Below are 27,795 nucleotides of genomic sequence, written 5' to 3' on the forward strand. Positions count from 1 at the left end.
AATGAGGATATCTACATCTCCATCTGATTACCCAAAGTGGATTCAAACAAGGAAAACAAAGAGCAATTGGTGCATGAGACGGTTAAACTTTATTGTCGGTTACCTTTAGTATTGAATTAAATAGTATAGGAAATCAGTATAAAGTACATGGAATAAGAGTGATTCAGAAGTTAGAGAGGTTTTAATGAAGTACAATTGAAGAGATCTTGATTCCAGTTTCTAGAAGGCTGGATAACTAGACTTCTACACTCCTCCTATTTCTGACCAAGCTGGGAGAGCTGTGGAGAAATGAATGGGTTTAGTCTTAAAAGCTCTGATACCACAAAATCACATTAACACTTAAACAAAACTAGGATTGCATCTGAATAATTTTTCAGCATACAGTCAGTGTCATATAAGTTCACGACTACAGGAAGAATTGGGGAAAAACGAGACACGAAGCCCTCCCTTTATTTTCACTCAGAGCAAAGCGGTAAAAGTATATTAACAAGAAATTGATGTGGAAAAAAAAACTGGGCAAAATGTTTAAAAAATATTTACAGAGGGAAAGGCACGTTATGACTTGGTGTCAACTTTGTTAAGACAAAGTACAACGTAGATTTGCTTCAAGCAGCAAAAAGCATTCCAAGACACTCAAAGCAGTGTTGTTCTCTCCAACTCTGGGATAATCGGTTGGATTTTAGAGCAATAGATCGCGGAGCAGTTGATTTTTCACAGAATTCTGTCCTTGTACGTGAAAACGTGTTGATGAATTTGTACTTTCAACTGAAGTGTGACGCAAATCGCGTGACTGACATCTTGAATGTTGCATGTAAATGTCCTGTTTTTTTATAACACGCACTTCCTATCAGTTTATGCTGTAGGGGAAGTGATCATACCTGTTTAATGAACTGGGCAGCATTGAAAAGCTCACTACAGCCATAAAGAACCCGCTTCCCTTGCTTGGCCTGAAGAGAAGAAAATCATTACACTCGTCTTCATAAGCAAGTTCTCGTAGCACATTTTACATTTGAAAATGGGCAGTCATACCTTTGTGTAGTCCACAAGATTCTGATACTCTATGTAATTGCCTCCACCAACGACAAAGACGATGGCCTGTGAAATCAAAATCTGTCATCAGTTGTTCAAGCTTAATCATGTGTGAATTTCAACACAAACTGTACAAATGCTTTGTATTAAATAAAATCCTGTAATATTTCAATTGGCCCTCCTACAGACGTGAGCTCAGACACTCTGTGCTTCCAACTCACTTTGTCATCAGCAGGGCCTAATCTTCACTAGGAACAGAAGGCTATCTGTGACTAACATTAACCCAGCCAGGTTACAGCACATGGGCGCCAAACTGTGAAGATACCGTATCAACATCCTCATGGTGCAAAATCACAACCATCAGATATCCCCATTGTTTTTTATACTCACCTCTTGAAAAGGGTTCTTGTTCCTTGGAATGGAGCTGAGGGAGTTAAAGGGTAGGATTAATTCATCATCACAGGCAGAGAGTGAAAATAGCCAATAGTTGTGGGGGAAAAAAATACAGATCTCCTTATATTCTAAATATTTTCAGTGGAAAGTTCCAGCTCTGGCAAGGATGTGCAGATCCGTTATTTACCTAACTTCAATACTGCCTTATGTATATGTAATAAAGACACAAGCGATTTAGAATTCCTCCATGGATCAAATGCCTTTAACATAATATTTAAATACAGTGGGACCAAGTCAAACACAGAGATGTATCATTTGAAAATATAAGGAGCCTAGTCTTCGTCTTCAGTGTCCTACCTCTCGCTTCCGCGAAGCATCTTGGGATCAAAGTATCTGTAGTCATCAGTCTCCTACAAAAATCACAACACATAACATTAGGGATTACAGAGCGCGTAAGCAAATTAAGGATGAAATAACACTCGGCACACCCTCCCCACATCACCACCCTAAAAACCACCTCATCTATCTACATTAAATGATTATCAAGATCTAATGCTTCCCAGCAACCATTCGTCTGAGAACCAGAAGCCTCAAACAGTAAAATGTCCTCCAGTTTGATTTAAAAAGCAAGATTATCATCTCTCTGCTTTGAAGAGTCCTGACACAAATTGAGGAGAACTGTCTCTGAGGCAGGGGCCAATGGCCTCCTACTTCCTCATCCTCTGTATCGGATGGGCCAAGCCTGTCTCTTCCCCCACGGGACCTCAGTCAGCCCGGCCTGGCAGGCCTGGCGCTCTGGTGCATACTTAATTCTGGGAAGAAATGCTTCGCCGTCAACTCACTGAAAGAAGAGCCCCACTCCACATCCAACTGGTAAAATGCTCTAGATTTTTCTGCTATCGGTTTACCCTCACTGGGTAGCAAAGCTTAGTATTAATAGTGAGAGCCGAACATACTATTGCAACCTGGTCGCACAGGCCCATCTGCAAGGACTATCTAACAAATGGAGGAGGCAGGAGATTCTGAAGTGCTCAGCTGCCCAGTGTCCCCAACAACAGCCGTATTGTGCAGGGCACTGAAATTCCAGTAGCTGAGAAAATGATAATACGGTTATGTTCAATTCAGGTTTATGGGCAGTGAAGGGGAAGCATTTCCAGTCGGTAATGGGATACGGCAATCTGTCCACCCCAGCTTTTAAGACCGAGAAGATCAGAGGGACCCTGAGGGTGTTTCAGACGGAAAAAAGGTCTTTATGTCAAGGTACGAGAAGGGGAATCTAAAAAGGCCACTGTTACACAAGTGAATGATTGCAAGAGCTTATATGTTAGTTAGCTGTCTCCATTACAGCGTTTTATATTTAAAACACATCGGGATAGTTCTTGGAAGTGTGCTTAGGGAGAATTCAAGATGTCTAAATAGAGAAGAGTCCTATTATGAGGGCGCTGTCAAATATTTGCCACATCATATCCTTTGTGGTAATTCCACATTTATTAAAAAAAAAAGAATATAAAAAATTCAGCATTAATCATTCCCCCCACACTGTGCCGGCAGCTAGTTGATTTCAAAGCATCAGGAGAAATTTTCAAAGCAGATTTTTCCTTTAAGGTGATCCAACAATAACTTGAAAACCACCAGTGTGTTCAAATAACTGATGCTTTATATGCAGACAATGAGATCCTTAAACCTTAGTAGAACACAATCCAATTATTGCTGGAATAGCTTCGGCTTCTGTACAGACGCCCCCTAGTGCTGCGCACCTAAGGGGTTTGCACCTCTGTTTCGCCTCACAAAGGTGAAAAGCCCAAATGGACTCCTTCCAAATCCCTTAGCCCTAGAAACTTAATACATCATGCTTCGGGTTTGCTCACTAGAAACCCTCTCCCTCTCTCCCTCTCTCCGCAGGTGTTCCCCTGGCTGAGACATTCGCATTAACCGTGCAGCTCAGATTGCCTGGATTGAAGTCTCGGCACACTCAAAGAGCCTCTTCAGTGCCCCGTTCAGAACAAATTCAGTGTCCCATAGCGCTGCAGTGTCTTATGCATTCATTCACAGTAGGAGGTAAAGCAGTCAGCCTTGGTGATACACAATAACAAGTGTAAACTGGACACAATGGACTTTAAAGATTTTTGGATTTAGACTTTTAGCTAACAATCGGAAAGATATTAATTACTATAAGAGTTTCATACTAATATAGCAGCAAAACATGTTAAATATTTGTGCTTAAGAGGTAGAGGTTAAAACAATGTAGGGACATGGAGAAACAGACAAAGAGCGCTCACCGGGTTTGACTTCATTTCCATCAAATTGTCCAAGATGCGAGTAACCGGCAAGTTCTATATGAGAGAAAAAAAAAATCTAACAATCAAAATAAACCCCAAAAAACGTAGAAAAGAAACGTACAAATAAAAAACATCACAAGCAATTTATCATACAAGAGCCACAAATACCAAAAAATCAGTCATTCTGAAGGCTCAAGCCCGTGTCCTTTTTCATATTGAAAAGTGCCTCTCTCAACCATCATCATTATCAACAAAAATATTGAGATCAATAAATCAAAATGCACTTGAAATATAATCAATATGGCAACGTGTACAAACCAGTTACAAATCTGTCAAAAATCTGAAAATTCCTGTTTATTTTTACATATCAGCTGTCAGAATGTCCGAGATATTGTTGCCATGTGTTGCTAGCTATGGGTTTGCGTCTTGCTTCAGACTTGATAGACAAAGTGGCATTCTGACACCACTTGCTGGCTAACCACTATTAATTTCATTAATTCTATATACTATTCATTCAAATTTCTATGTGTTGCAATTATTCTGCTCACAGTAAAAATAAAATACAAGGTGTATTTTAGTAGTAGTAGCACATTCATTACTGTGACTAGACAGTCTAATTACAAAAGCGACCGAGAACCGTGGACCATATATGGCTCTCTCAGGGAGTTGATTCAATTAAATAAAAATATTACATAATTTATTGATGCCGGTGTGACATGTATAATACCCCAACCAAATGTGATGTGGCACAACAAGCTAAAATTTAATTAGACAATTTGAAGTGGAGTGGAATTTTCCCAGTCTTATTCATCATAAATTGGTTAAAAGCTGTATTCTTTTCTATTCACCTTTGTTAAAAACTGAAACCAGACACTGGTTAATATAGTCCAAATGGACAGAAGAATGTGCATTTGTGGAGCGATTTGGATCTGCGGGTTGTCTCATTTTACAATTGAATCAGTCACTTAAAAATCAGATGTGAATTTAATCCAAAGTACTCTGAAAACTATGCAGCACCAGAAGTTGCATTAATGATAAGTAGTTCAATTTACTCTTATTTATGTACTGCATATTGATTTACCATTTGATGAAACTATCATAGTTGGTTAAATTAAGTCCAAGTGCCATCTACAGCCCTATTATGTGAAATGTAGGCTGTTAGGCAATTAAAATGCCCAACATGGTGACGTGACATAGACTGTATTTATGAAATGATCATATAAAATGTATAGTGAAAGATGGAGATGCCTTTCTAGGAGATGCCCCTTTTTTACATTTGAGACCCTGTCTCTGAGGAACTCTCCACCCTGGTTATAACACACACATCCTCAATAAGAGGCACAATTTGAGGTGTAAATCATAAAATGTAGCTCATGGTAGTCAAAGCAGATATGGATGGCTTGTTAATTATTTTTTTCCTTAAGTGTAAGTGGTAATAATACTCACATGTTGTTTCAGGACCAGATTTTTCACCCCCTCCATCACAAATTGGGAGCCAGTGTTCATCACCCTTGAGAACAGTCTGAAAAAAGACAGGCCACTCCATTAAAAACACATCAACAAAAGGATTCACATTTTGAGAATTAAATTTGGTGTAGCCTCATACCCCATTGGTTTCACTCCAGTGCTCCCATAATTGGCTGGTGTTGCAGCCATCTTGGTGAAAGCTCTGGAAAATAGGTCATATTAGTTTGCAACACTACTGTTCTCATCTTTCTGCTGAATTTAATGTAGTAACTAGGCAAATGTGACAGCGTGTTATGGTGTGTTTGTTGACAATGGCCAGAACTTACTTCCACTGCTTTATGTAGTTAAGTGAGGATAGGTCGCAGCTTGCATCAACCATGGCTTTCTTGTACTGTTCTAGATCAGCCTAAAAAAGAACCAAATGTCTTTATTCAACACTGAACTCTCAAAGATGAAAACAAAAATCCACCATTCAAGAGGAGCTGTTTTCATAGAATGAAGGATGACATATAGCTCACAAGCCATAAGCATCCATCAGGGTGAGGAGAAAATTTAATTCCTGTTAGAGACATAGTCATCTATACCACATGAGTGAGAGGGCCATTTTCATGTCACCAACCTAATTACAGCCTCAGAAAACAAACACCAAAATGGCTGTTTTTGAAGTTTAAGCAAATACTCAGCCAACAATAACCCACGCTGGTTCACAAGGACACAGATGAAAGAAAGGATACCAAAAGACATGGAAAGATAGTTCAAACTCTAAGCACACCATTCTGTTTCTGGAAAGTCAAAGCTTTTACAGCCTGCATTGATAAACATAATAGAGAATGACAGTCAGCACAGGTCAGTGTGCTTTCTCCAGGGTTGAAATGTGGTCACTTGGACATCGTCCATCCCAGCTTGGTCCCACGGTTCCGTCCTCTCGCGTCGGAAGTGTACACAAGAACTCAAAACTTTCATTTGTATGGCCGTTTAAGAACCATCCCACAGAAGAGATCTTGCCATTAGCTAAACAATCCTGCTTTATCAAGGTACAAGAGTAATAACACTTGGCCGTGGCATCAAAGGGTGTCAGTGTTCCTCAAATCTGCGCTGCGTGTGTCCCAAAGAACAACAAGGCTTTTGAAGACAGACTCTGAAAGTACAGTTTAAGAACCCGGGCCGAGCTTCATAGGAAATGGACAGAATGTTTTTGGCTCCATGTGTCCCCAAACAATGAAATCCATGCATTTGCCACTGATTATAATAAACTGTGGTGTTACCGAAAGTGCACATCAGGGTAGCCCACCACAGTCATCCTCGAACCTACGTTTTAGGATTATTTATCTAGTACTCTTAAAAGAGTATCCTGGGTTCAGTACAAGTTAAGCTCTTTCGACATCGTTTGTAGCATAATGTTGATTATCACAAAAATTTATTTCAACTTGTCCTGCATTTTCTTTAAAAAAAAGGGGGGACAAAAAGAAGCAAAAATTTGGGTAAAAGTGATGCACAAAGGAAATAAAAGGTGCCAACCCATACATATTAAAATACCTATTGTTTCAATAGTACAGCCACAAGATCTGCATAGTTACATACATTATTTTATTGTGAACAAATGAGTGTTCCAATTATATCCAATTTTTACTGTTTTGTTGTCATGACAACATTACGCTTAAAATGACAAGCACAACTTCACTGCTTAATTAATACACAATTTTTAACAGAATTTTTTTAGTCAGTGCTTCCTTAGAAAGTAAGCCTCACAGATCGCTTTTGTTGAGTGGTAATCAATATTATGCTGCAAATGCTGTCACTAAACTTAACTTGTACTGAACCCAGATTATTCCTTTAAGGTTGCTATGATCTGTGAAGTTTCGTACGGGATATAGTTTATTATGATAATTACTTGATCATGACCGTGGTGGTGTGGGGCCTTACCTCAGATGGCGGCTGCTGGGAAGTTATGTAGTAGATCAGAAACAGCCTCATCTTATCCTCTGCTGTTCCAGCTACCGATAAGAACAACATTTATACAGTCATCATGTAAATTCATACAGTTACTTTAAATTCAAGAACTAGTGGAGTTTGTTAAAACAATCATTGCGCTCATCGGAACAATAAAGCATTGTGTATCATTTGAAAAAAAAAGAAAAACCTGATCACTATCATTATTATAGTAGATGGCCATTCCTGTGTACTCATAAGAAAACCCATGAACCAACAGAGGACCCTGTGGAGATTAAGAAACAGTGTCCTCTTGAAACCTCACAATGCTGGCAGGAGAGAAAACAAATCCCGTCCTGTGGTAGCATCACAGAGAGCCTTTAAAGCGGGCCGCATCCCTCTAGGGATGTGATGCATTTCAGTCCGCTAAGCTGGAAAAATGACTGGATGAGGATGAGGGGTGGGATAGGCTCTCATTAGAGGAAGGGGGTATGAGTTACTCATTCAATTAGTTTTGTTTGATCTCTCAGGATGGGGCTGTTCTTGGTAAAACAAAATTTTATGACAGTAAGGCAGTATGCCATGCTTTGAGGGATATAGTGGTGTTTGGATTACGGTCAAGCTCAAAGAGCATCTGACAAGTCAAGGCTTATTAAAGCAATAAGCCACTTGAGGCCAAGCGTTACAGAGATTTTACCACAATTATGGGGTTTAGTCAGGCAGAATGTCAGGGTACCCCCAGGATCCTCCAGCTTAAATTCAAGGCTTTTTAAGACCTTTTTAATACCATTTCAAATGAAATTCAATGCCAACTTCGTACCGATTCCAACATAAGTATGAGGGGAAAATGTCAAATCTGTATAAATTTTAAACCCTAGAAAATAATTATGTACATGTAGCCTACTTGAATTAAATAAAACATTTTATTTAAATGATCAGTCATATTAAATACATACGCAACACTGTTGTAGTGAGCACGTGTGTGTAGGCCAGTGTTAATTTTGGCAGCCATTCTTGATTCAGTCTTAGTCTTCATCTTCAGACGAAAATGCTTATTAATGCAAACTTTTAGTCATTACTTTTAGTCAAACTGCAGTTACTTTAGGTAGCTATTTTATATGTAGTCTTTAGACAGAAAATGTCATAATTATTCTCTCTAGGCCATTCAATTAAGCTTATGAGAAATTGACACTGCACTCTTTAGCAGTAGCACTTGTGCAATTCTACACATCCCTTTTCCTAAGTTCCGTGGTTCTCCTATGTTTTTGAGTGCCGTACCCCCTGGTACCCCCTCTCTTCCACTTAGACTGCAGTCACACCTTTTCCATTAAGGGACAATATTTGCCCCCTTTAATACATTTTTCCATTAAATTTTTTACCTTTATAATACCTTTTAAACATAAATAATGCTTTAAATAAAACAATGTTCAATAAATATGCAATGTTAAAAAACGTTTAATATTAATAAAAATAGTATATTAAAATAGCCAGTAGGTGGCGGTAACTCACGGTCTTTATGAGCGAGTCATCGAGTCGTTCATTCATTGAATCTCACGATTCGTTCAAAGCCACAGATTTCGTTGCAAAATAGAGCAATGAGCCTGACTATACTGTTTTATGCAGTAAATCACTTAATGTTATCCTTTTGTTGTTTTTTAACTGTTGTATAAAATCAATGTCACATTTGAAATCGTGTGGATATTCGGGAAACATTGCATTCTTGCTCGTATAATATGATCTACATTAAAAACACTTTTGATCGCAGATTTAGTCGCACAAACAGCGCAAGCGGCTCGTGACAGAACACAGACCGACTGAATGACACTTTAATTTAAGTAGAAAATCTCAAATAAAGATCGCTGAACTCCAGCTTGTCTGTGTTTTCAGATAATCCGCGCTTCTTCAGCAGTAGAGCGCGTGCGCGCGCATGGTTGCCAGATACTATTGAAAAGACCGTGTAGAAAATATGTTCTTTTAACAGAAAAGCTCTGATTTGGGGTTTGAATGAATAGTATCTGGCAACCATGCGCGCGCGCTCTACACTGCTGAAGAAGCGCGGATGAAGGTGCACTCAACGCTGCATGAATTTTTAATTAGCCTACATTAGTAACAGTTAATTTTGTTACGGTATGAACTTAATCGTAGGAAAAGCAAAAAAATATAAGACCTTTGTAACGAAATTCAAGACTTTGTTTACCAAATTCAAGGCTTTTAAGGCCTTAATTTGAGATGATCAAATTTAAGACTTTTTCAATGCTTTTAAGACCCCGCGGGTACCCTGGAATGTGTAGTTTGTCATGATTGCCAAGCCACATATTAATCAAAGATCTTATTATTGTCATCATCAATATTATTACTATTACCTAGCAGTATTATTATTGGTTTGTAGCAACTTGTGCTGGTGGCATAAAATTCAATTAATGTGCAGTCACCAATATGCATATTTTACAATGGCTTTGGGCAGGGCTCATCCTATCAGATGTTACTGCCAGCTTATTTATTTGCATGACAGTTCACATGGGATTGTTTTTACCTGTGGGCATTTCTACAGGGAATTGTATATAACTAAAAGACACTTTAATGTAAGGCTGCATGATACGGGGAAAAATCTAATAAAAATGATGGTCACACTTTATATTAAGTGTCTTTAACTACAATGTACTACTTATATAAAAAACATAAGTACAATGTACTTAATGTGTCCATGTTGTTTTGCAAAACGCTTGTGCTCCTATTGAGGTGGGATATGGGTAAAATGGGACAGGTTTGGTGGTATGGGTAGGTTTAAGGGTAAGGGAAGGCTCAACAGTGTAATTATAGATATCATTACAGAAATTAATTACAGACGTAATTATATGCAGGTATTTTTAAACATAAGTACAATGTAAAAACATGCATGTACACAATAAGTGTATTGTAACAAATTATTTATTTAAATGTTACTTCACCGCCTAATATAAAGTGGGACCAAAATTACTATTATCAAAACAAAATAAAAAATATATAATATTTAAGATGGGAACCTTTAAAGCTTCTCTTGCTGACAACAGCAGCTTTAGAACCGCTCATTACAAGTTTGGGAAGATGCATGTTGCCTTCCCAAATGCATGTTAATAAGTGACCCAAACTCAGAGAGGAGTTCATGTGGAGCTGTGGAAATATTACTGATATGGCCAATTCGGACAAGATTAAAAATCACAGACAAGCTTTGATAGATCTTTTATCACCCCACCTCCCTGTATGAAACTAATCCAGTCCAAATAGGGCTTAAGGTTCATTATCACAGATCTGAGATGGAACTGATGAGACTATTAGCCTTGAATGTTTAACATAAGGAAGACTCACCATCAGGATCACTGATAATGTCCAGCAGGGATTTATCGAGCGTGGATTTGCTCATAAGCTTCTCTTCGTACTCGAAGTACACATCAAGCTTACGGCTCTAAAGACAGACAGGCAAATTTAGAAGAAAAATATGCAACTCTACCTCGCAGAAATAATATAATGTGCTGAGAAAATGTAACCTAAGAGATGAAAAACATTTTTCTCATTGAGCACTGACCTTGATGTGGTCCAAAACCGCTGTGGCAACATTGGTGTGGAGGTCAATCAGTCTCTTCTTTTCCAGGAGCTCAGGAAGAGAACTGTTTAGAGAGAGAAGAGCATGCTGTTATCCTACTCTATACGCGTAGGGTCAGGCAGGGGTTCAACGGTAGGCCCTGCAATGACTAATACATATGTATAACAGATCTATTGCAATATGAGACAAGTACTGGATGTAATTAGATTATATAATGATATATTTCAAAACTGAAATATATTTAAATATGTTAACTAAAATGTTAAAATGTTATCCATCTGTTTCCAAACCCACATAATTTAAATATCACGATCATAAAATGCATGTAAATAATACACAGTAGTATTTACGAGAAGCAAAGGTCTAGCGAGTACACGTGTTTCCTGGAAAACTCACACTACCAGAAGTTTTGAATGCATCATTGCTCTCCGAGAAGAGGGAGAAAATGGCGTCCTGAACGTCTTCAACATGCTGTCTGTTATAGACGATAACGTGCATAATGCATAAAGCACATGAGTATAAATGTATTCTTCCCTTGCTAAAGTTTACTCAGAATGATTAGGGAACTGAATGAAAAACTTCACAACTTCACATCATTCAATGCGTTGGATTTGACAGACATTTTTATCCACGAACTATGCAATATTCGGCAATAGATGAACTTTAAATAAGCGATCTTGGGATGAGTCCCTGTAGACGCCCATTTTGACTCTCATATGCTGATGTAATATATATTATAAACTTGACAGGTGATTTTTTTTTTATTAAATGTAGTTTAATCACTATCTTTTCAGTTGTTTCAAAGATTAAGGTAATTATAAAAGTTTAATAAAATGTTGTTTAATTTTTCAATAAAAGACGAGACATTTTTACATGATTTGTTACATTTATTTTTTACATTTTTAAACCCTTAGCAGATTTTAAATCATAAGCAAAATATATTATCATTTATATAAATAGTATTTGTATAGTATGCTTGTAATTTATATTATTTATATAAATATTTTCTAAATATTATAAAAATATTTATGGCATTTAAAAAATACATCAAAATTAATATGCACATGTTAATAATTAACATGTTCAATACATCATACTGGTACTTCACGCAAAAATACACGATTATTTCATAGTACAAGGAACTTACCTGACGGCTGAGGTAAGTTTGGCAGTGTTATCTGACAACATACTAATGGCTCCATCATCCTCCCCTTCTAAGCCCTTTGAAGAAAACCACATTTATCCGTGTTAACCAGCATGCAACAATTCTTTCATTTATAATTTAGCATCAGCCTTATCAACCAACCATGATGCTCTTGAGGTGTTTAACCTCATCCTCTTGGGCTCGATATGTATCCAGTTCCTCCTGCACGGCTTCTGCAACCTCAGGGAACGGACTGAAATGGTGCACAGAAATCAATTAAATGCTTTTCTGCAGAGGAGGCTAAAAATAACTGTCATTAAGCTGTTGTAAATAAATCTGTATAAACTGCCGGATACAGTCCTGAAAGCAGGAATGACAGTTTGAAACAGTTTCCAAAACACAGAACTGATGCAATTTTGCAAAAATTAAAAACACTAGCAAATGTTCTTAAATATTATTGAACACTGTGACATCTGCCCAAACCAGTTGAGTGAATTAAGACAACTAGGAATACTTTCCTATCAAGCATTTACGCGTTTTCCAGTACAGTTGGTTTATTAAATGTCCTTAAAGGGATAGTTCACCCAATAAAATTCTGTCATAATTTACCCTTTGTATTGTTTGTCATTAAAAACCTGTATGACTTTTCTCTTTCTCTGTGGAACACAAAAAATATTTTGAAGAATGTTGGTAAGAAAATGTATGTTGCCCACTGACTTCCATTATATTGAAAAAAAAAAAAAAAAGGAATACAAGTCATACAAGTTTGGAATGACATGAGGGTGAGTAAATGATGACACATTTCCTTTTTGGGTGAACTATCACTTATTTAAAACCTAGGACAGAATAAGGTCTCTGGAAACTTATTAGCAAAATGTAGAAAAGTAAGTCAAACGCACTTCCATCAGACACATTATTACACATTCTGATTTGATTGAAATCTATTAAACTGATGACTGGATTATATTTAGAATAGATACTAAATGCTTGAAGAAAGAAAAAACTATTAAAAACATTTGTTAAATGAACAATAATTACCTTAATTTGGATACATGATTTTTATCAACAGTAGATATTTACCTTCCTTTGTGTTTTTGCCAAAATCTGTCAGCGGCAATGAGATCATAGCTCTTCTTGTTTTTCTTTTTAGGTCGAGCTCCTGCTGGGCTGGCCTCTGACCCTTGAGACTCATCCACACTGACCCGGTTCAGGTGAAAGTCCTGACATAGGGAATAATGTTGGTTAGGCAAGGCAACAGAACTGAATCAAAACCCCTTGCAGAATCTGTGAAAATGTGAATAATTTTAACAAAATAAGAGGGATCATAAAAATTGCATGTTTTTTTTTAAGTACCGTCCTGAATAAGATGTTTACATACAAAAAATGGCTGAATTTATAAAAATGACCCCGTTCAAAAGTTTACGTACCCTTGATTCTTAATACTGTTTGTCATTATGGATGATCCATGACTGTTTTTTTTTGTGTTTTTTTTTATGGTTGTTCATGAGTCGCTTGTTTGTCCTGAGCAGTTTAACTGCCTGATTTTCTTCAGAAAAATTCTCCAGGTCCCAAACATTCTTCAGTTTACCAGCATCTTTTGCATATTTGAACCCTTCCTAGTGGGGACTGTATGATTTTGAGATCCATATTTTCACAGTTCTCACTGAGGACAATTATTAAAAAAAGGTTCAAACATTCACTGATGTTCCAGAAGGAAGCACGATGCATTAAGAGCCAGGGGGTGAAAACTTTTTGAATTCGAAGATCAGGGTAAATTGTACTTATTTTGTCTTCCGGGAAACATGTAATTTCTGTTGCTTCTGAAGTGCAGTACTAAATGAAAAGTAATTGGACATCTTCAACCTGTTCAAAAGTTTTAACCCCTCGGCTCTTAATGCATTCTGTTTCCTTCTGCAACATCAGTGAATGATTGAACCTTTTTTAATAGTTGTGTTTGAGTCCCTCAATTGTCCTCAGTGTGAAAAAATGGATCTCAAAATCACATTACAGCAATACAGTCATTGCTGGAAAGGTTCAAATATGCAAAAGATCTGGGAAAACTGAAGAATTTTAGGGACCTGGACATTTTACAACAGTTTAACTGCTCAGGACAAACAAGGGACTCGTGAACAACTATCACAACGACTCACCATATTAAGAATTAAAGCTGCGTAAACTTTTGACTGGGGTCATTTTTATAAATTCAGCTATTTTTTTGTCTTGTAGTTGTGGACTAGGCCTATATGTAAACATCTATTATGTAAAATATAATATTCAGGACATTCATTTTTGCATGATCCCTCTTATTTTGTTAAAATGTTGATTCTGCAAGGGGTGTGTAAACTTTTGAGCAGCACTGCACACAGAATAAAATTCCCTTTAGCATGGCAGAGCACTGCTGCCATACAGGGAGTTGAGAAAAGCATTTTTGAGACGGTGGAACAAAATACCTAAATGATTAATGATCACTGGCACAAAAAGCAACCCAGCACGTACATTCCACATTTCATGAAACCCCTTTATCATATGATAACTGCATTAACTTCATCTTTCCATATGCCACAACTTGAAACTATTTGAAGTTTCCATTTAGGGGGGAAACAAAATACATTAACACTAGTAGAAAAAAAAGGAGTATTAATTGTGGGTCATGTAAGGATATTTTAGGTTCTGCTCACCAGCACATCATGAATGAGAGCCTGATACGTCCATGTGTGGTGGAGAGGAGTTGCTAGATCCAAGTTCCGATCGGCAAGAACAAACAGCGGCCTCTGGAAGCTGTGGGAGAGGTGGAGGGAAAGATGGGAGATTTTTTATGGCCCAAAACTTAAACATGTCTCTAGATTCCACATCTTTCTTAAGATGTCCTAGTATAGCAGAGTCTGTTAGTCTATTTATCCATCTGTCTGTCTATCCATCCATCAAGATTTGTGTCTTGGATTATGCTTTTATAACAATAATAAATAGCCTAAATACTTTACAGAGACTTATGGCTAAAACTAATATACATATTCTCTTCACATCAGTTGCATGGGGTGTGCGAGTGTGTTTTTGCTCCACCTGAACTGGCCAGTGCCCATGGTGTCTCCGGTGAACAGGCTGTTACGAGCATCTCGCAGATTCTCTCTCAGTTTCTTGTCAAGTTTCTGTGATGAAAAAGTGTTAAATCAACATATTATAATATTTCCAGTAGAAACGAGTTGTACAATATGTATAAAATAAATTAATCCAATAACCTGAGCGACAGGTGTTAATTTTGTCTCATATTACAGTGAGACATTCTTTCGCTGAAACTAATCATCTGAAAGTTCAGCACTCTAGTGAAAGCGAGCCAAGGTTGGACTGAGTCCCACATACGGAACAAAGAAGAATTCTGTACCATCAGTGAAACTGAATTAAGCGACTGTATCAGTTTGCACGCTGTGCACATAAACTGTATAAAATGTACAAATGCACTGCAACAAAGAGATTATGTAGGGGTTGAGGTGGTCATTTGACCACAGCCATTCTGTAATACTCTATTTTTCAATTCGTGAACCCCTCTTTACTGAGCAGGAGTAAACAAAGGTGTCTCGGTCTGTTTAAAAAGAAATTGAGGAACATTAAAAAAAAAACAGAGCAGTGGGTCTCTTACCACGGCTACCATTTCGGCAGCATTCCCTCTTGGACATCGGATTATTGGGACAGCACCTATGATAACAGGAAAGCTCACTGTTCTGCCAATAGGAGGGTGCATTAAATATCTGCTCACAGGCTCCCAAGACACACATAATCACATTTCAAAAACAACAATACAGGCTTGATCAATGTACTTATTGTGAAGTTTCTGCCATATACAATTCTAGTACTCATGTAGTATGTAAATAGACCTAAATGAAATATTCAATGCATATCTACGTGTTTTTGTCCTTTGAGCAATATACAGAACAACATTAGGAAGGTTCTGCCACCCAGTGGCTCTTTATGACAGTTGAGAGTTAAACTAATGGCTGTAATGTGAGAATTAGTATAAAAACGGCTCTTTAATTATGATTAAATATCAGGTCTTAGTAAAATACTTAATGTACCATGAAAGAACTCTGCCTTATTAGAGTTCAGATGGATTATAAAGAAACGAATATCCCCATATGAGGAAAGGATTGTGTCTTAGCACATAAGATTTAGGGAGAAAGGAAAAAATGGAGTATTTTCCATTTCTGTGCTAAAGCATCTTTAAAGGTGAAGGGTGGTATTTTTTTGGGATGTTACAATATTTTGTCCTAGGCCAGCTTAATATGCAGACATCTAGAAGTAATTTGTTGTCCGATTCACCTCAAGAGTGTAAACAAACACTCACTAACACTGAGTTAGTGCTGGGAATTTCATGTCTGGCCCAAAGGGAGGGATTGGGAATCATTAACCATTATTTATGCCATTTCATTTGTTGCTGATATTGGCACAGAAATCTTATAAACTCAAATAAATGCTTCTAACTCACAAGTCATTATTTACAATACAATACTGTTCAAAAGTTTAGGGTCAGTAAGATTTTTTTTTAATTAAAAAAGTAATACTTTTATTCAACAAAGAACCATTAAATTGATCAAAAATGATGGTTAAGACATATATAATGTTACAGAAATATTTCTGTTTCAAATGAATGCTGTTCTTTAAATTTCCTATTCATCAAATAACTGCTTTTAAAATTGATATTAATAGAAATGTTTCTAGAGCAGCAAATCAGCATATTAGAATGATCAATGAAGGATCATGTGACACTAAAGACTGGCTGCTCTTTTTTTTTTTAGCTTTGTCATCACAGTATTAAGTTACCGGTGGTACACTTTAAAATATATTAAAATAAAAACAGTTATTTTAAATTGTAATAATATTTAACAATTTTACAGTTACGTTATGATCAAATAAATGCAGCATTTGTGAGCAGAAGAGACTTCTTTCAAAATTATTATTATTTTTTTTAATTACTGACCCCAAACATGGCATGGCAGTATATGTGCATGAAAGGATGAAAATATTTGTCATTATTTACCAAGAGTGACAAAGAAGCAGAAGAGACTATCCACTATTGTGTCCATTATGCCCTCCATGTCTGTGTCCATGATATCTGGCTTATTAATTGCTGAGGGGACAGAACAGTAGCATTATTAATAACTTTGTTTAGATTACAAATTAAATGAAAAGTCAATATTTGAAAACAGTCTAGCAGCTTACCATGATAGGAGATGTGTTCTTTGTTTTGATTGCAGAGAATGAACATATCATCTTCAAGTGTGATGAAGTTCAAATATTGATCAAATACCTGAGGAGGGACAGAACAGTCTAATATTTGAACTGCACAATAAAAGTATGTTATTATGCCTTTCTTCAGGAATTCATAGAGCTCTAGCAGGAGTTAAAAGCTCTAGGAAACTGAATCGAATTTACAACTAACATTCACAATGAATAAATGTGTTTGACTTACTTTGGTCACCTGGTTTACAGCATTAGCTGTTAGAGCAGCACTTGCTATGTCCTCCAACTTGCTTCTGGAGATTGCGGAGATGAAGTTCAAACAGTAGGACTCGTATAATTGGTTTCGTAAGTCCTGTGATGGTGAAAATAACCATTAGTTTTGTAATAGTGTGATCTTCATAAATTTTCCTGGAATGGGACTGACAAAAACACTAATTTAGTTGTTTAGTTAACATATTTACTTGACATATCCTGTCAACGTTCTCCTCTGTGGGCATTACAAAGTAAACGGCAGGAACATCTGGAATGGGGTCGCGGTCTGAGTGCAACAAGCTACAGGAAACAAACAAAATGTAAAAAATCAATCTAATTAAATCACCGATTTAAAAAGAAAAAGTCACTCACAGGTGCAGAGTGATGCCCATGTCTCGTAACTCTTTCACAGACAGCAGAGGCGATATGATATCTTGGCCAAAGCGATCGTAAATAAGTACCTAACAAGAATTGCAAAGGGTGAGTGTGCATGCAAATTATAACTATAAAAGCATCACTGAGTCTTGTTTAAAAAGCACTGCATAGAGGTTGAGGGAAAACCAAGGTGTTTGTTGTGTAGACTTACCTTCCATACCGGCTCAGATGCTGTGTTTTTCAGGGGTGGCGCATTGAAGTTAAGCATTCGCTTCAGAGCAGCTGAAAATAAAAACATGAAAAATGTATATTTTAAATCACTTCTATCACTATTTAAAATATCACAAACGGACAAATATACTTGTTTGTGATTTAAAGGACTGAGTTCGTAAACAAATAATTTTAATAAAAGATAAATTGCTGATACCTACATACGTTAGCAGTATTATACCAGAAACACATCATTTTCAGAATTAGCCTATATTATTTTAAACAACAAATAATGTACTACATATTCATTATGACGAATAACATTTTACATAGTCAATATTCTATTATCATACTTTTATTATATGCATATGAATCTAAATTCTACCAACACACAATAACATTTTTGTAGCGAACACTTGTGTAATGTTCACACGGTGCCCATTAAAAATAAAATAAAAAATCTACTGCATATTCATTAAAACGAATAACATTTTACATAGTAGCAGCTTCACAGCGACTGTCAATATCCATAAATGACAATGACAACCGTAAAAATAATAACACCAGGCATTAAAAACTGTACCCATGAACATATTAAGTTTAACCATGATTAAGTTATACAACAAAATACTCTATACTCTACCACAAAATATGAAGCTTAATAGTTTTCGCTGAGTTTAGCTAGCTTGTCAAATCAAATAATGGGTTCCTTCTGAAAGGTAAAAGGGATATGAATAGCTGTAGATTTCATAAACGAGCTGGTTGACTGTACGTAGTAATCAAAGCACAAATGCTTTAACTATTCATGCTGGATAAGTCTTTCCATCTGATGTTAACCAGCTGCTAGATGAACAACACGGTTAGCATCCACAGCTACACTGCCAGGACTGTACAATTTCAGCTGTTATGTATTCGGTACTATTGTATGTGTTTTAAATAAATACTAACGCGTGAAAAACATTAATATCAACAGCACTGAGTGTTTCAATATAAATTGAAACTTATGAACAGACCTGTCTGTTTTTCCCGGATGGAGGCCGCCATCTTTACTGTTTATGCAGTGACGACTGCGAGGGTGACGTGGCGACCCGTATGCAAAAACGCGCACGCTGACAGATGATCAATGGCATGAGTTATTGGGAAATGCATTTTTCAACCAATCATACTGGGTGAAAAAATACACTATTCATTAAAAAAATATGCCATCAATTAAAGGTCCACAATAATTTAATAAAGACAATGGGGGAAACTGCAGGTAACAAAAGTAAAAAGTTTAATAAGTTATCATGCAGTCTAAAACTACATAAGGATAAATGAAAACTACTCAAAAACAAATGCATACATGCTTTTGTATGATTCTAACATGGCTCTCTGGCACTAACAGTAAGCTAATTTTAACTCATTAACAACTAATTATATGTGGTGGGAGCAGTCAGCTATTGTCTGGCAAAATGAACTTGAAATTGCACCATCTTGTGGCTACCAGGAAATTGCAACCTTGTTATTGTGAACTGTTTTTGTATGAAAAAACAAAATCACTGCTAAATAAGAATGCTATTCAGAAGAACACAAAACATTATCTACGTAAGAGTTTAATCTTTGGAAATACTACTAGCTAAAAAAAAGTGTGTGGCTGATAAAATCAGCTCCTAAACCATTTATGAGCTACACATTCAAGTTAATGCATGCACTTACATAAGCCTACACAATTTTTTTTGGGAATATACAAAGAACAGACAAACGTATCACTTCTAAGATTGTGTAGTAGAACATGTATTGATTTGTAGTTGATTCCCCAATCGTGTTGAACGGCTCAAAGCAAAGCTGTCAAATTGTCTTTCTTCTCTGTTGAGTGATTCTAATGTACTGCTGCATAACTGTGAAGAGTTAACACCTGGGTTTATCAGACTACTGGTGAATAAAATGAGGAGCAACTATGATCAATTAATGCTAATGTGAGTTAGGTTGAAAAATACCATATACATATATATATACAAAATAAATAGACTTTGAGCATCATTGTAGATCATTAGGTAAATACACCATAAATCTACTGAAATATCCAGTTAGGAGATGATGTTTTTTTTTAAATGGCCTGCATAACTGAGAACTGACACACTGCGTAATCCAAATGTTTCTTGAAGAGCTCATAAGAGGGTAGTATGGGCAGCATGAGATGATTGGCATCACAGTGGCTCTGGGGAAAGGCACATGAGGGGTCTGGTGAGCTGAAGAATGAAATAGACGGGGTGGGTTTGAATCCAATGGACGGAACCAAATCTGCAGCAGTGGCGAATGTTAGGATGTCCTCAAGTGATGCTGCACACCGACCCTCTGGAAAACAGGGAAAGGGTTAAGATCATGCAAATAAAAGATTGTTTTCGAACACATCTTAAAGTCCCGTGAACCGGAAGAAGCAACAGATTTTACTTTAGTGCTATGACGTATTGTCAAGTGAAACGGAATATTGAATAGAGGGCAGGGTTTTATTTTATAAACAATTTTATTTTATATATTTTATCTCTCTCGCTCATAGCAGACTAATGGTTGGAGGTGATTGGTTAAGCGTTCCAAACTGATGGAAAGCCATTCCAGAATGGACTTTTTCCAGAAATAACTTTTCAGACTTTGATTAAAGATAACCATGATAAAAAAAAAAAAATCTGTGTATTATCTTGCACGGATTAATTGTTCACTTTAAGACCAGTAATGTGTGCTAAAGTAAATAGGGTCAATTTTGATTTCATGAGAACTTTAAATGTCATTTTCTATTATTATAGATTTTATGATCTACCTAAGAATCTAAATTCTACCAACATACAATAACATATTTTGAAGCAAACATACCGTCACACTCCTGCAGAAACTGTTTCCAATAGTTTATTGTTGTGTTTTCTTTTGCTTGTTGCTCTTTTTCCTCTGAAAAGCGGGCAGTAAAGAGCTCCATGACGGATTCAGCCGTCAGCCTCTCCACAGGCCCACAGAAGACTGAATAGAAAGACTCTGCACACATCTGAACCTGCTCAAACAGACCTAGGGTCCTCAAACCTTCACGAAATCTGGCAATATAAACAAGCAAATAAGTGAGCATTTACTTAGTGTGGAAAAAAATAGGCATTGTACAAAATAACTGTATACACTACCATTTAAAAACTTGGGGTTTTATGCTCACCGACAGTGCATATATTTGATCAAAAATACAGTAAAACAGTAATATTGTGAAACATTCTTACAATTTCAAATAAGTGTTTTCTGTTTTACTAGATCATTCTAATATGTTGATTCGCTGCTCTAGAAACATTTCTTATTATCAATGAATACAGTTTTGCTGCTTATTTCCGTGAAAACGGTGATACTAAAGCAATGCACTTGCAAAAAAAGAAAAAATGCTTTGCTCTCCTCTGCTCTAGCTTGTTTCCAAATCTAGCTTTCTAATAAATGTGGTATTGTATACTGAATTTAGCTGGCTCTGACATATTTTTTATACTCTATTTTAAGTCACTTTGGATAAAAGCGTCTGCTAAATTCATAGATGTAAATGTTTTTTTTATTTTTAGAATCCTAAGATGAATTGAAAGTTAAAAAAGAACAGCATTTATTACAGAATTAATAGAAATCTCATATAACATTTAAAATGTTTTTGCTGCCACTTTTACCAATACATTTAATGCATTCATACTAAATCAAATATGTATAATTGTTTTATAAATGTTAAAATATATGTAGCACAGGCAGTTTAGGGTACCAACCTCTGCAGAGGCAGCTGTAGTCTGATGATCAGGTAGAAATTTAGTACATCTTCCACCAACATATCCTTCTCAGAGAGTTTGCTGATCTTTCGCCAGCAGCCTGCTGCTTCCAGGTATTGTGACGCTGACTGCATTGCATGTCTCAGCTCCTTCTTTGAGTTTGCTTCTGCAATCTAAAAGTGCATTCAGAGTTTAGCAGGTGTACAACAATCGTTCGGTTCATTGTAATCCTGTGTCTCAATGCAACAGCAGTTTTAAAGCACAATGGAAGAACAATATAACTCACCTGTCTGATTTTGTGTGCAAAAGCAGTGTCTCCGAGGTCTTGTAAAGTAGGCCTGTAGTTTGTGGGGTAATTGAACAGACTATGGTAGAGGGCCGGAGAGAAGAAGCCCACGGGAGGACCTCCGTGAATCAAAGAGAGGGCTAACAGACTGCCGACTTCAAAGTAGAGATCATCCCTCAGAGCTGTTCACAGTCACACAGAACAATTGTTAGTTTTTAAGGTCACCTAAGTTGTCAGGCACTGTATTAGTCAGGAATGGTACATTTTCAAGAAAAGGAAATTAAAAGGAGCTTGAATTAAAGAATCTGTTCTACCTTTTGAGTTCAGAGCCAGGTTTTTAACTCCATCAGGTCCCTCAAAGATTTCGGACATCTGCAGCTTCGAAACAAGGCGTCTGAGAAAGCGACGCCGATTCATAATGTTGTTGTTCAGTTTATCTTTGGAGAATTTCACAGAAAGTGCACAGCAGGGATTAAAGTCACTTTGCCGCAGAACCTGCAGAGCTGCTTCCATCACCCCATCATCATCTCCCACTAGCACCTCTGTGGACTGCTGCAGTGATATCTGACAGGCCAGATCCATTAAGACCTCTGGAGAAGTGGCTGGCACACGCTGCCTAGAAAACAAGGAATATTTCACATTTTCAGGAAAGGTGCTCAAAATAAAGCAAAAATTATGATTCAAGGGATAGAGTGCTGCAACCCCATGGAATTAATGGATGTTGGGTTTAGGTGTTATGTTGATGGTGGTGAAGAAACTGAATTCAATCATCTAAAGGAACAATAATAATTATAACTGTCTATAATAATAATATATTATCTTTATAACATATATACTCTTTGGTATAACGGTCCAGAGACATGAACTTATAAACAACCCAGAACATTTCCGACTCAACCCAGATTCTATTGATTAGGCAAGTACCTTTTAGTGATGAGTGAAGAGTGAAAGTCAGAGATGTTTTTAAACAGCCTCTTTCTCTCTTGCCTTATAGCCAGTGGTGATTCAACATGGTTTGGCAATTGCACCGACTCTGAGAAAAACAAAACAAAACAAAAAAACACATAGAATAGAATGAGGCATTTATATAGCGCTTTCATATGTACATAATAAAAGCATAATACATAACAAAAACATAATAAAAGGCAGTTTACAAAAGGTGAAGTATGTACATTTGGAATAATTCTACAAAATAAGCAGATATTAATTTATTATTTATCAATAAAAAGATATTATAGTTTAGAGAGCTTACTGTTTTCCTCAACAGCAGCTTTACAGTCAGCACAAACCCAATCGGTGTCGTAATGCCTAATGTTGGAGCACTTTCGATGAGTTCCCCTGGATCCACACAACTTACAACGAACAATTTCAAACAACCTGTGAAGTAAAGGCGTTTGTAATTTTAATGATAGTTAGAATCCTTTTCAAAAACAACCCGACAATCCATTTCACTATTTTAGAATGACTGAATAAAATGCTGAAATTACCCTGACTGGCAGCTGTGTTTACGACCTTTGTGACTAAGACACTTTACAGCATCACAGTGCTGGTACACTTGCAGCAACTCTCCATATGCATTTTCCTCTAGTTCCCATGATGCATCCCTGAAAAATATACAATATATTAACATATATAGTAATGGAAAATGAATAAATATTTATAACTTATTGTCTTGAGATGTGGGAAAAGAAATACACGCATGCACACACACACACACACACACACACATAAAAAGTTATTTACATTTTTTAAATATTTTACATATATACACATGCATACTTCACTGCTGGCAGTCCAAGCCAATGAGAATATATTTTTCACTCAAACTTAAATCACTCAAATCAATATTAGAAGGAAATAAATTGTATTTACCGCTCTGGAATATATATTCCCATTCTGAGCATTTCCTGCTGAAACTGGTCCTTGTTATTGCATAGTGTGCATTTGAAGAAAAATTTGGCAGCACTGTGTGCATAATGCTGGAACATAACAGTGAAAAACCAGACTTAAATTTCTAATTCCAGATCTTCATCTTTTTTTAATATGTTTGAATTTGTGGCACAATTACCTGTACACAATCCCTGTGAAACCAGCTTCCATGACACGCAGGACACTTGATGACATTGTAGGAGAGGACAGATTCAATGGGCTCAAGACAGATGGAGCAGGAGAGGGGCAGACTGGGGCTGGAGACGCAGGACTGGCTAGGTGCATGTTTTTTACAGAAAGACCTGCAAAACAAATACCAGAGATGAGAAGCCTGAAAAACGGAATTATTGGAAATTTAAAAGAAATTACACAACCATTCAAAAGTTTAGGGTCATTAAGGTGAAATATTGAAAGATATTGATTTTGTTTTAGTAAAAAAAAAAAAAAAAAGGTGACAGTAAAGACATTTATAATGTTATAAAAGATCACAGGTCCTACAAAACAGAAATGTTAGCAGATCAGCATATTTGAATTATTTCTGAAGGATGAGCATGAGACACTGAAGACAGGAGTAATCGAGTGCTGCAGGGCAGGGGTGACATTTTTAGGCCATAAGCCGAAAATGAGTTAGCATTTTACCACTTCTGGTTCCATCGTCCCGAAGTCAATGGGTTTTTGGTTACATGCCTGAAATAATGTCTGTGGTGAACAAGCTCAAGATATTTTCATGTTTTATTCTACGAGATAAAATACATCAGAAATACCACCTTGTGATTTTTTTTAAGCTTTTACTGTCAGGGACATTAAGCAGCACTAGCTTTGTTATGTTTAGAGTAGTTCAAAACTATTATAACTGGAACTTTAAGGGAAAATGCTCTTAAAGAGCTTAGTGATGGTGACGCTGAGTTTATGCAACCGTGGTGCAGTTCGTTTATAGCTTATGTTTAGCTTTTGACTTCTAGCGATGGTATTTACGCTTCAAAAATTATAAAAAGTTATGTTAATTTGCTAAGAATTTCAAAAAGGAACAAAACGTAAGAATCATAAGCTTTTGTTAGTTACAGACCTTATTTTCAGCAATAATTCAAATTGTATTGGGTTTTTGTCAAGGGAACCAGTGTGACGCTAACTTCCGAGTTGGCCAACAAAAATACACCATCCCTGCACCACTCTATTGCTGAAAAACTGAAAATGAAATAAAATGTACGGTATATATATATATATATATTTTTTTTTTAAAGGGGTCATGACACGAGAAACCAAATTTGCCTTGATCTTTTGGTATATAAGAGGTCTTTGTACCATTAAAACGTCCTGCAAGTTTCATAGCTTAAGACGTCCTCCCCATTATAAACGAATCATTTATTTAATCAAGCTCTAAATACAGCTCGTTCTGGATCCATGGTAAGAAGTGACGTCACGGTACCAAGTGACGTACCAGCGTTTGCATATAGACCGCCTCCAGCACAAGACAACTACGCTTAAAGCGCAAGGCAACTACGCTCATTTCGTATCATTGTCGCGCCCACGCGCCTCACAAGTGTTCAGTCGACGCGCCCACGCGCCTCACAAGTGTTCAGTCGACGGAGTGGGTCTGTGTACAGGGAAATTATTCAAAACATCTTTGAATACGCTGCGAAAGATCCAGACGTCAGGGAAAAATGGATGCACTTTATTTTTTGCGGACGTCTCAGTCACGGCAGTGTTAGTTTAAGCGTTTGTTCTATACATTTGAAGGATGACTGTTTTGAGAACAAATCCCAAAATGATGCTGGCTTTGCCAGAAAACTGTTGCTCAAAGATAAGTCCGTGCCGACTATTCTGGGCTCAACAACGACGACGCAAACTGTAAGTAATGTATTTAAAACTTTAAACTACTTTTTAAATACGCCGAATCCACAAATGTTCTGGCTGGGGGGATAATAATTGATGCATAGGCACTGACGTTAGCCAATCATAACAGTGGGCGTTAACACTGAACTCTTAAAGGGGAAACACCCCCAAAACAGACTGTTTGAATCAGAGGATGAGAAACAGGGTGGGAAAAGGTCATAAATCACTACATTTTAAAAGTTTTTTTGTAAAAAAAACTATAGTAATACTATAATTGCACCTAAGGGAACATAATAATAATAAAATAAAAAAAACCATGTCATGACCCCTTTAAATCAAACTTTTTTGCATATCACCAGAGACACTTACGGAAACAAGTCAGTAAACTGGAAAACAAACTCCTGCTCTACTCCACAAGGCATGTGGACCATTTGCCGACAGCTTTTGATGGAACATCCGACTGATGCACCGACCTTTTTGCAGTGCGTGCACCTCTGCAAGTCAAACAGTGATATAGAATCAGATACATTTCTGAGGTAATTAAATGGAACGTCAACAGTCAAATGTGTATTTACCAGCCTCGAAGATCTGCGGATCTCCTTGTTTATGTCACCCACGAGAAAGCCATGGACATCTTCATCCTCCTCCCCTCTCTGACATATTCCACTGGACATCAGCTGTAAAATTATATAGACGAATAATTGACTCACTTTTATGCATTAATTATGGATTAATTTTGGTGATGTCTTTTACAATTCCTCTACATAATAATAAAAAAATAAAGCTGTTAACTAGATTTTGAAGTTAAAAACTTTCCTGTTTGAAAACAGTCTGAATTAAATACAATAAGGAGGGTGTGGTATTCTGCATTACCATAAAAGGTTTGTGTCTGACAGAACATAGAAATAACCAAGTATAAAGGTTTCTGTGATCATCTAGGCTAGGGTAGTTTTTTTTTTATCATTAAACTGGGGTAGTGGCAGGAGTCAAATTTAATAGATAAAAAAAAAGTTGTGTGGAAAATAGTCTAAATAGAAAAAAAGAGACTCCAAAATGAAATGTGTTACACAAACACACATCAACGTCTGAAAAAGGTAACAGAAATAACGTTAGACGTCGATGGCCATGGTTGCAATAAGAGTTGTCAGTATACACGTCACTCAGACAACTATAAAAACCAAAGACTGACGTTAAAATGTCATTGAATGTCAAGAAATTGGCGATTTCTTACCAGACAGAAATAGTGGACAGTCAGGTTGTGCTGTTGGAGGGTGATCTTCTCCCCATACTTCTCTGGAATGTTGTCGCACCTCTTACAAAGACTACAAACTAAATGACAGACACTAAATTCAGTTGACGAGATTGTAAATAAATATTCTGGTGCATAGGTAACGTTACTTATCGGATCATTGTTATAATGACAAAGAAATTTGTTGCCACGTTAAACTTGAAAGAAAAGCAACTTACTGAGGTCTTTGTCGTCGTTGATCTGTTTTATTTCAGTAGTCTCCTCTTTCATCGCTTTCATTGTTGTGTAACGTTAATAGGCATCGTCCATGGAGTAAAACTTTACGAAATTTTAAAATGGCGATTTAAAGAGCTTTTTAATTAGCGTTCTGTTGCTACTGGTTTGGCTAGTTCAGTAATCGCCATTAGATCCACTTTTCACGACCTTCATCTAGTTTTTTCACTCCTTAAGATTAAAACACATACTCCTATGTTGTCTGGTTTTTAATATAATTAACGCTATATTATAGTCGTTTGTGTGTGTGTGAGAGTGTAAATAGCATGATACAAATTTAAAATTCCCCCTGAACGTGAAATCCGCCCCTGCTTGCGTTTGGTTGGTTGAATTCAAATCAAAACTGAGATTTCCTGTGGGAGGGTCTCTGTACTGCGGAAACGGTGCGGTTGTCGCGCACTGCGCAACTTCCGTTTATTCTACAAAATAAAAGTAAAAGCGCAGGAGAAGTTTTTTTTTTTAGAAGAAGAAGAAGAAGAAGTACCGTTAGTTTTTGAAGTTAGATTTTTTTGGAAATATGGTTTATGAGGTACAAGTCCCACATTGACAGTAAGTGATAGGTCTACCTTGTGTCGTTATGTTGGCT

The 27,795-nt window shown here is 36.8% G+C and overlaps 3 protein-coding genes across 3 annotated transcripts in view; all 3 read right to left on the bottom strand.

Annotated features, from left to right (window-relative positions):
• Positions 1 to 27,795, bottom strand: part of coch (coagulation factor C homolog, cochlin (Limulus polyphemus)) — a 76,695-nt gene that overhangs the window by 18,556 nt on the left and 30,344 nt on the right. The window lies entirely within an intron of this gene.
• On the bottom strand, positions 69 to 19,260 carry scfd1 (sec1 family domain containing 1). Its single transcript, XM_079633570.1, has 25 exons — positions 18,904 to 19,260; positions 17,892 to 17,962; positions 17,678 to 17,766; positions 17,515 to 17,605; positions 17,283 to 17,405; positions 17,033 to 17,120; positions 16,851 to 16,940; positions 15,456 to 15,511; positions 14,882 to 14,967; positions 14,500 to 14,599; positions 12,902 to 13,041; positions 11,984 to 12,074; positions 11,825 to 11,898; positions 10,660 to 10,741; positions 10,443 to 10,539; positions 7,092 to 7,162; positions 5,495 to 5,574; positions 5,308 to 5,370; positions 5,148 to 5,223; positions 3,702 to 3,755; positions 1,780 to 1,832; positions 1,420 to 1,453; positions 1,030 to 1,095; positions 879 to 947; positions 69 to 278 (listed from the first exon to the last, which is right to left on the bottom strand). Exons 1-25 carry the CDS (start codon positions 18,932 to 18,934, stop codon positions 255 to 257), a joined length of 1,899 nt encoding a protein of 632 aa, XP_079489696.1. The 5' UTR covers positions 18,935 to 19,260; the 3' UTR covers positions 69 to 254.
• g2e3 (G2/M-phase specific E3 ubiquitin protein ligase) lies at positions 19,102 to 27,643 on the bottom strand. The gene is made up of 14 exons (XM_079633569.1): positions 27,155 to 27,643; positions 26,919 to 27,016; positions 26,263 to 26,364; positions 26,057 to 26,181; positions 23,994 to 24,156; positions 23,798 to 23,904; positions 23,413 to 23,529; positions 23,178 to 23,302; positions 22,850 to 22,958; positions 22,240 to 22,541; positions 21,926 to 22,107; positions 21,640 to 21,812; positions 20,738 to 20,949; positions 19,102 to 20,224 (listed from the first exon to the last, which is right to left on the bottom strand). Exons 1-14 carry the CDS (start codon positions 27,213 to 27,215, stop codon positions 19,977 to 19,979), a joined length of 2,124 nt encoding a protein of 707 aa, XP_079489695.1. The 5' UTR covers positions 27,216 to 27,643; the 3' UTR covers positions 19,102 to 19,976.

Source organism: Phoxinus phoxinus, assembly GCF_949152265.1.
Source record: "Phoxinus phoxinus genome assembly, chromosome: 13".
NCBI classification, from domain to species: Eukaryota; Metazoa; Chordata; class Actinopteri; order Cypriniformes; family Leuciscidae; genus Phoxinus; species Phoxinus phoxinus.

Bases quoted from the DNA above. Each gene is read 5' to 3' on its own strand.
- scfd1 (XM_079633570.1), bottom strand. From the start codon at position 18,934: ATGGCGGCCTCCATCCGGGAAAAACAGACAG. The intron at 14,968-15,455 runs GTAAGAGACCCA...TTTTCATCACAG, and splicing joins CTGCCGAAATGGTAGCCGTG to AAACTTGACAAGAAACTGAG. The intron at 1,833-3,701 runs GTGAGCGCTCTT...TGATTTTTGTAG, and splicing joins TGGAAATGAAGTCAAACCCG to GAGACTGATGACTACAGATA.
- g2e3 (XM_079633569.1), bottom strand. From the start codon at position 27,215: ATGAAAGCGATGAAAGAGGAGACTACTGAAATAAAACAGATCAACGAC. The intron at 23,530-23,797 runs GTAAATACAATT...TATATTTTTCAG, and splicing joins GGAATATATATTCCAGAGCG to GGATGCATCATGGGAACTAG. The intron at 22,542-22,849 runs GTACTTGCCTAA...CTTGTTTTCTAG, and splicing joins TCTTCACTCATCACTAAAAG to GCAGCGTGTGCCAGCCACTT.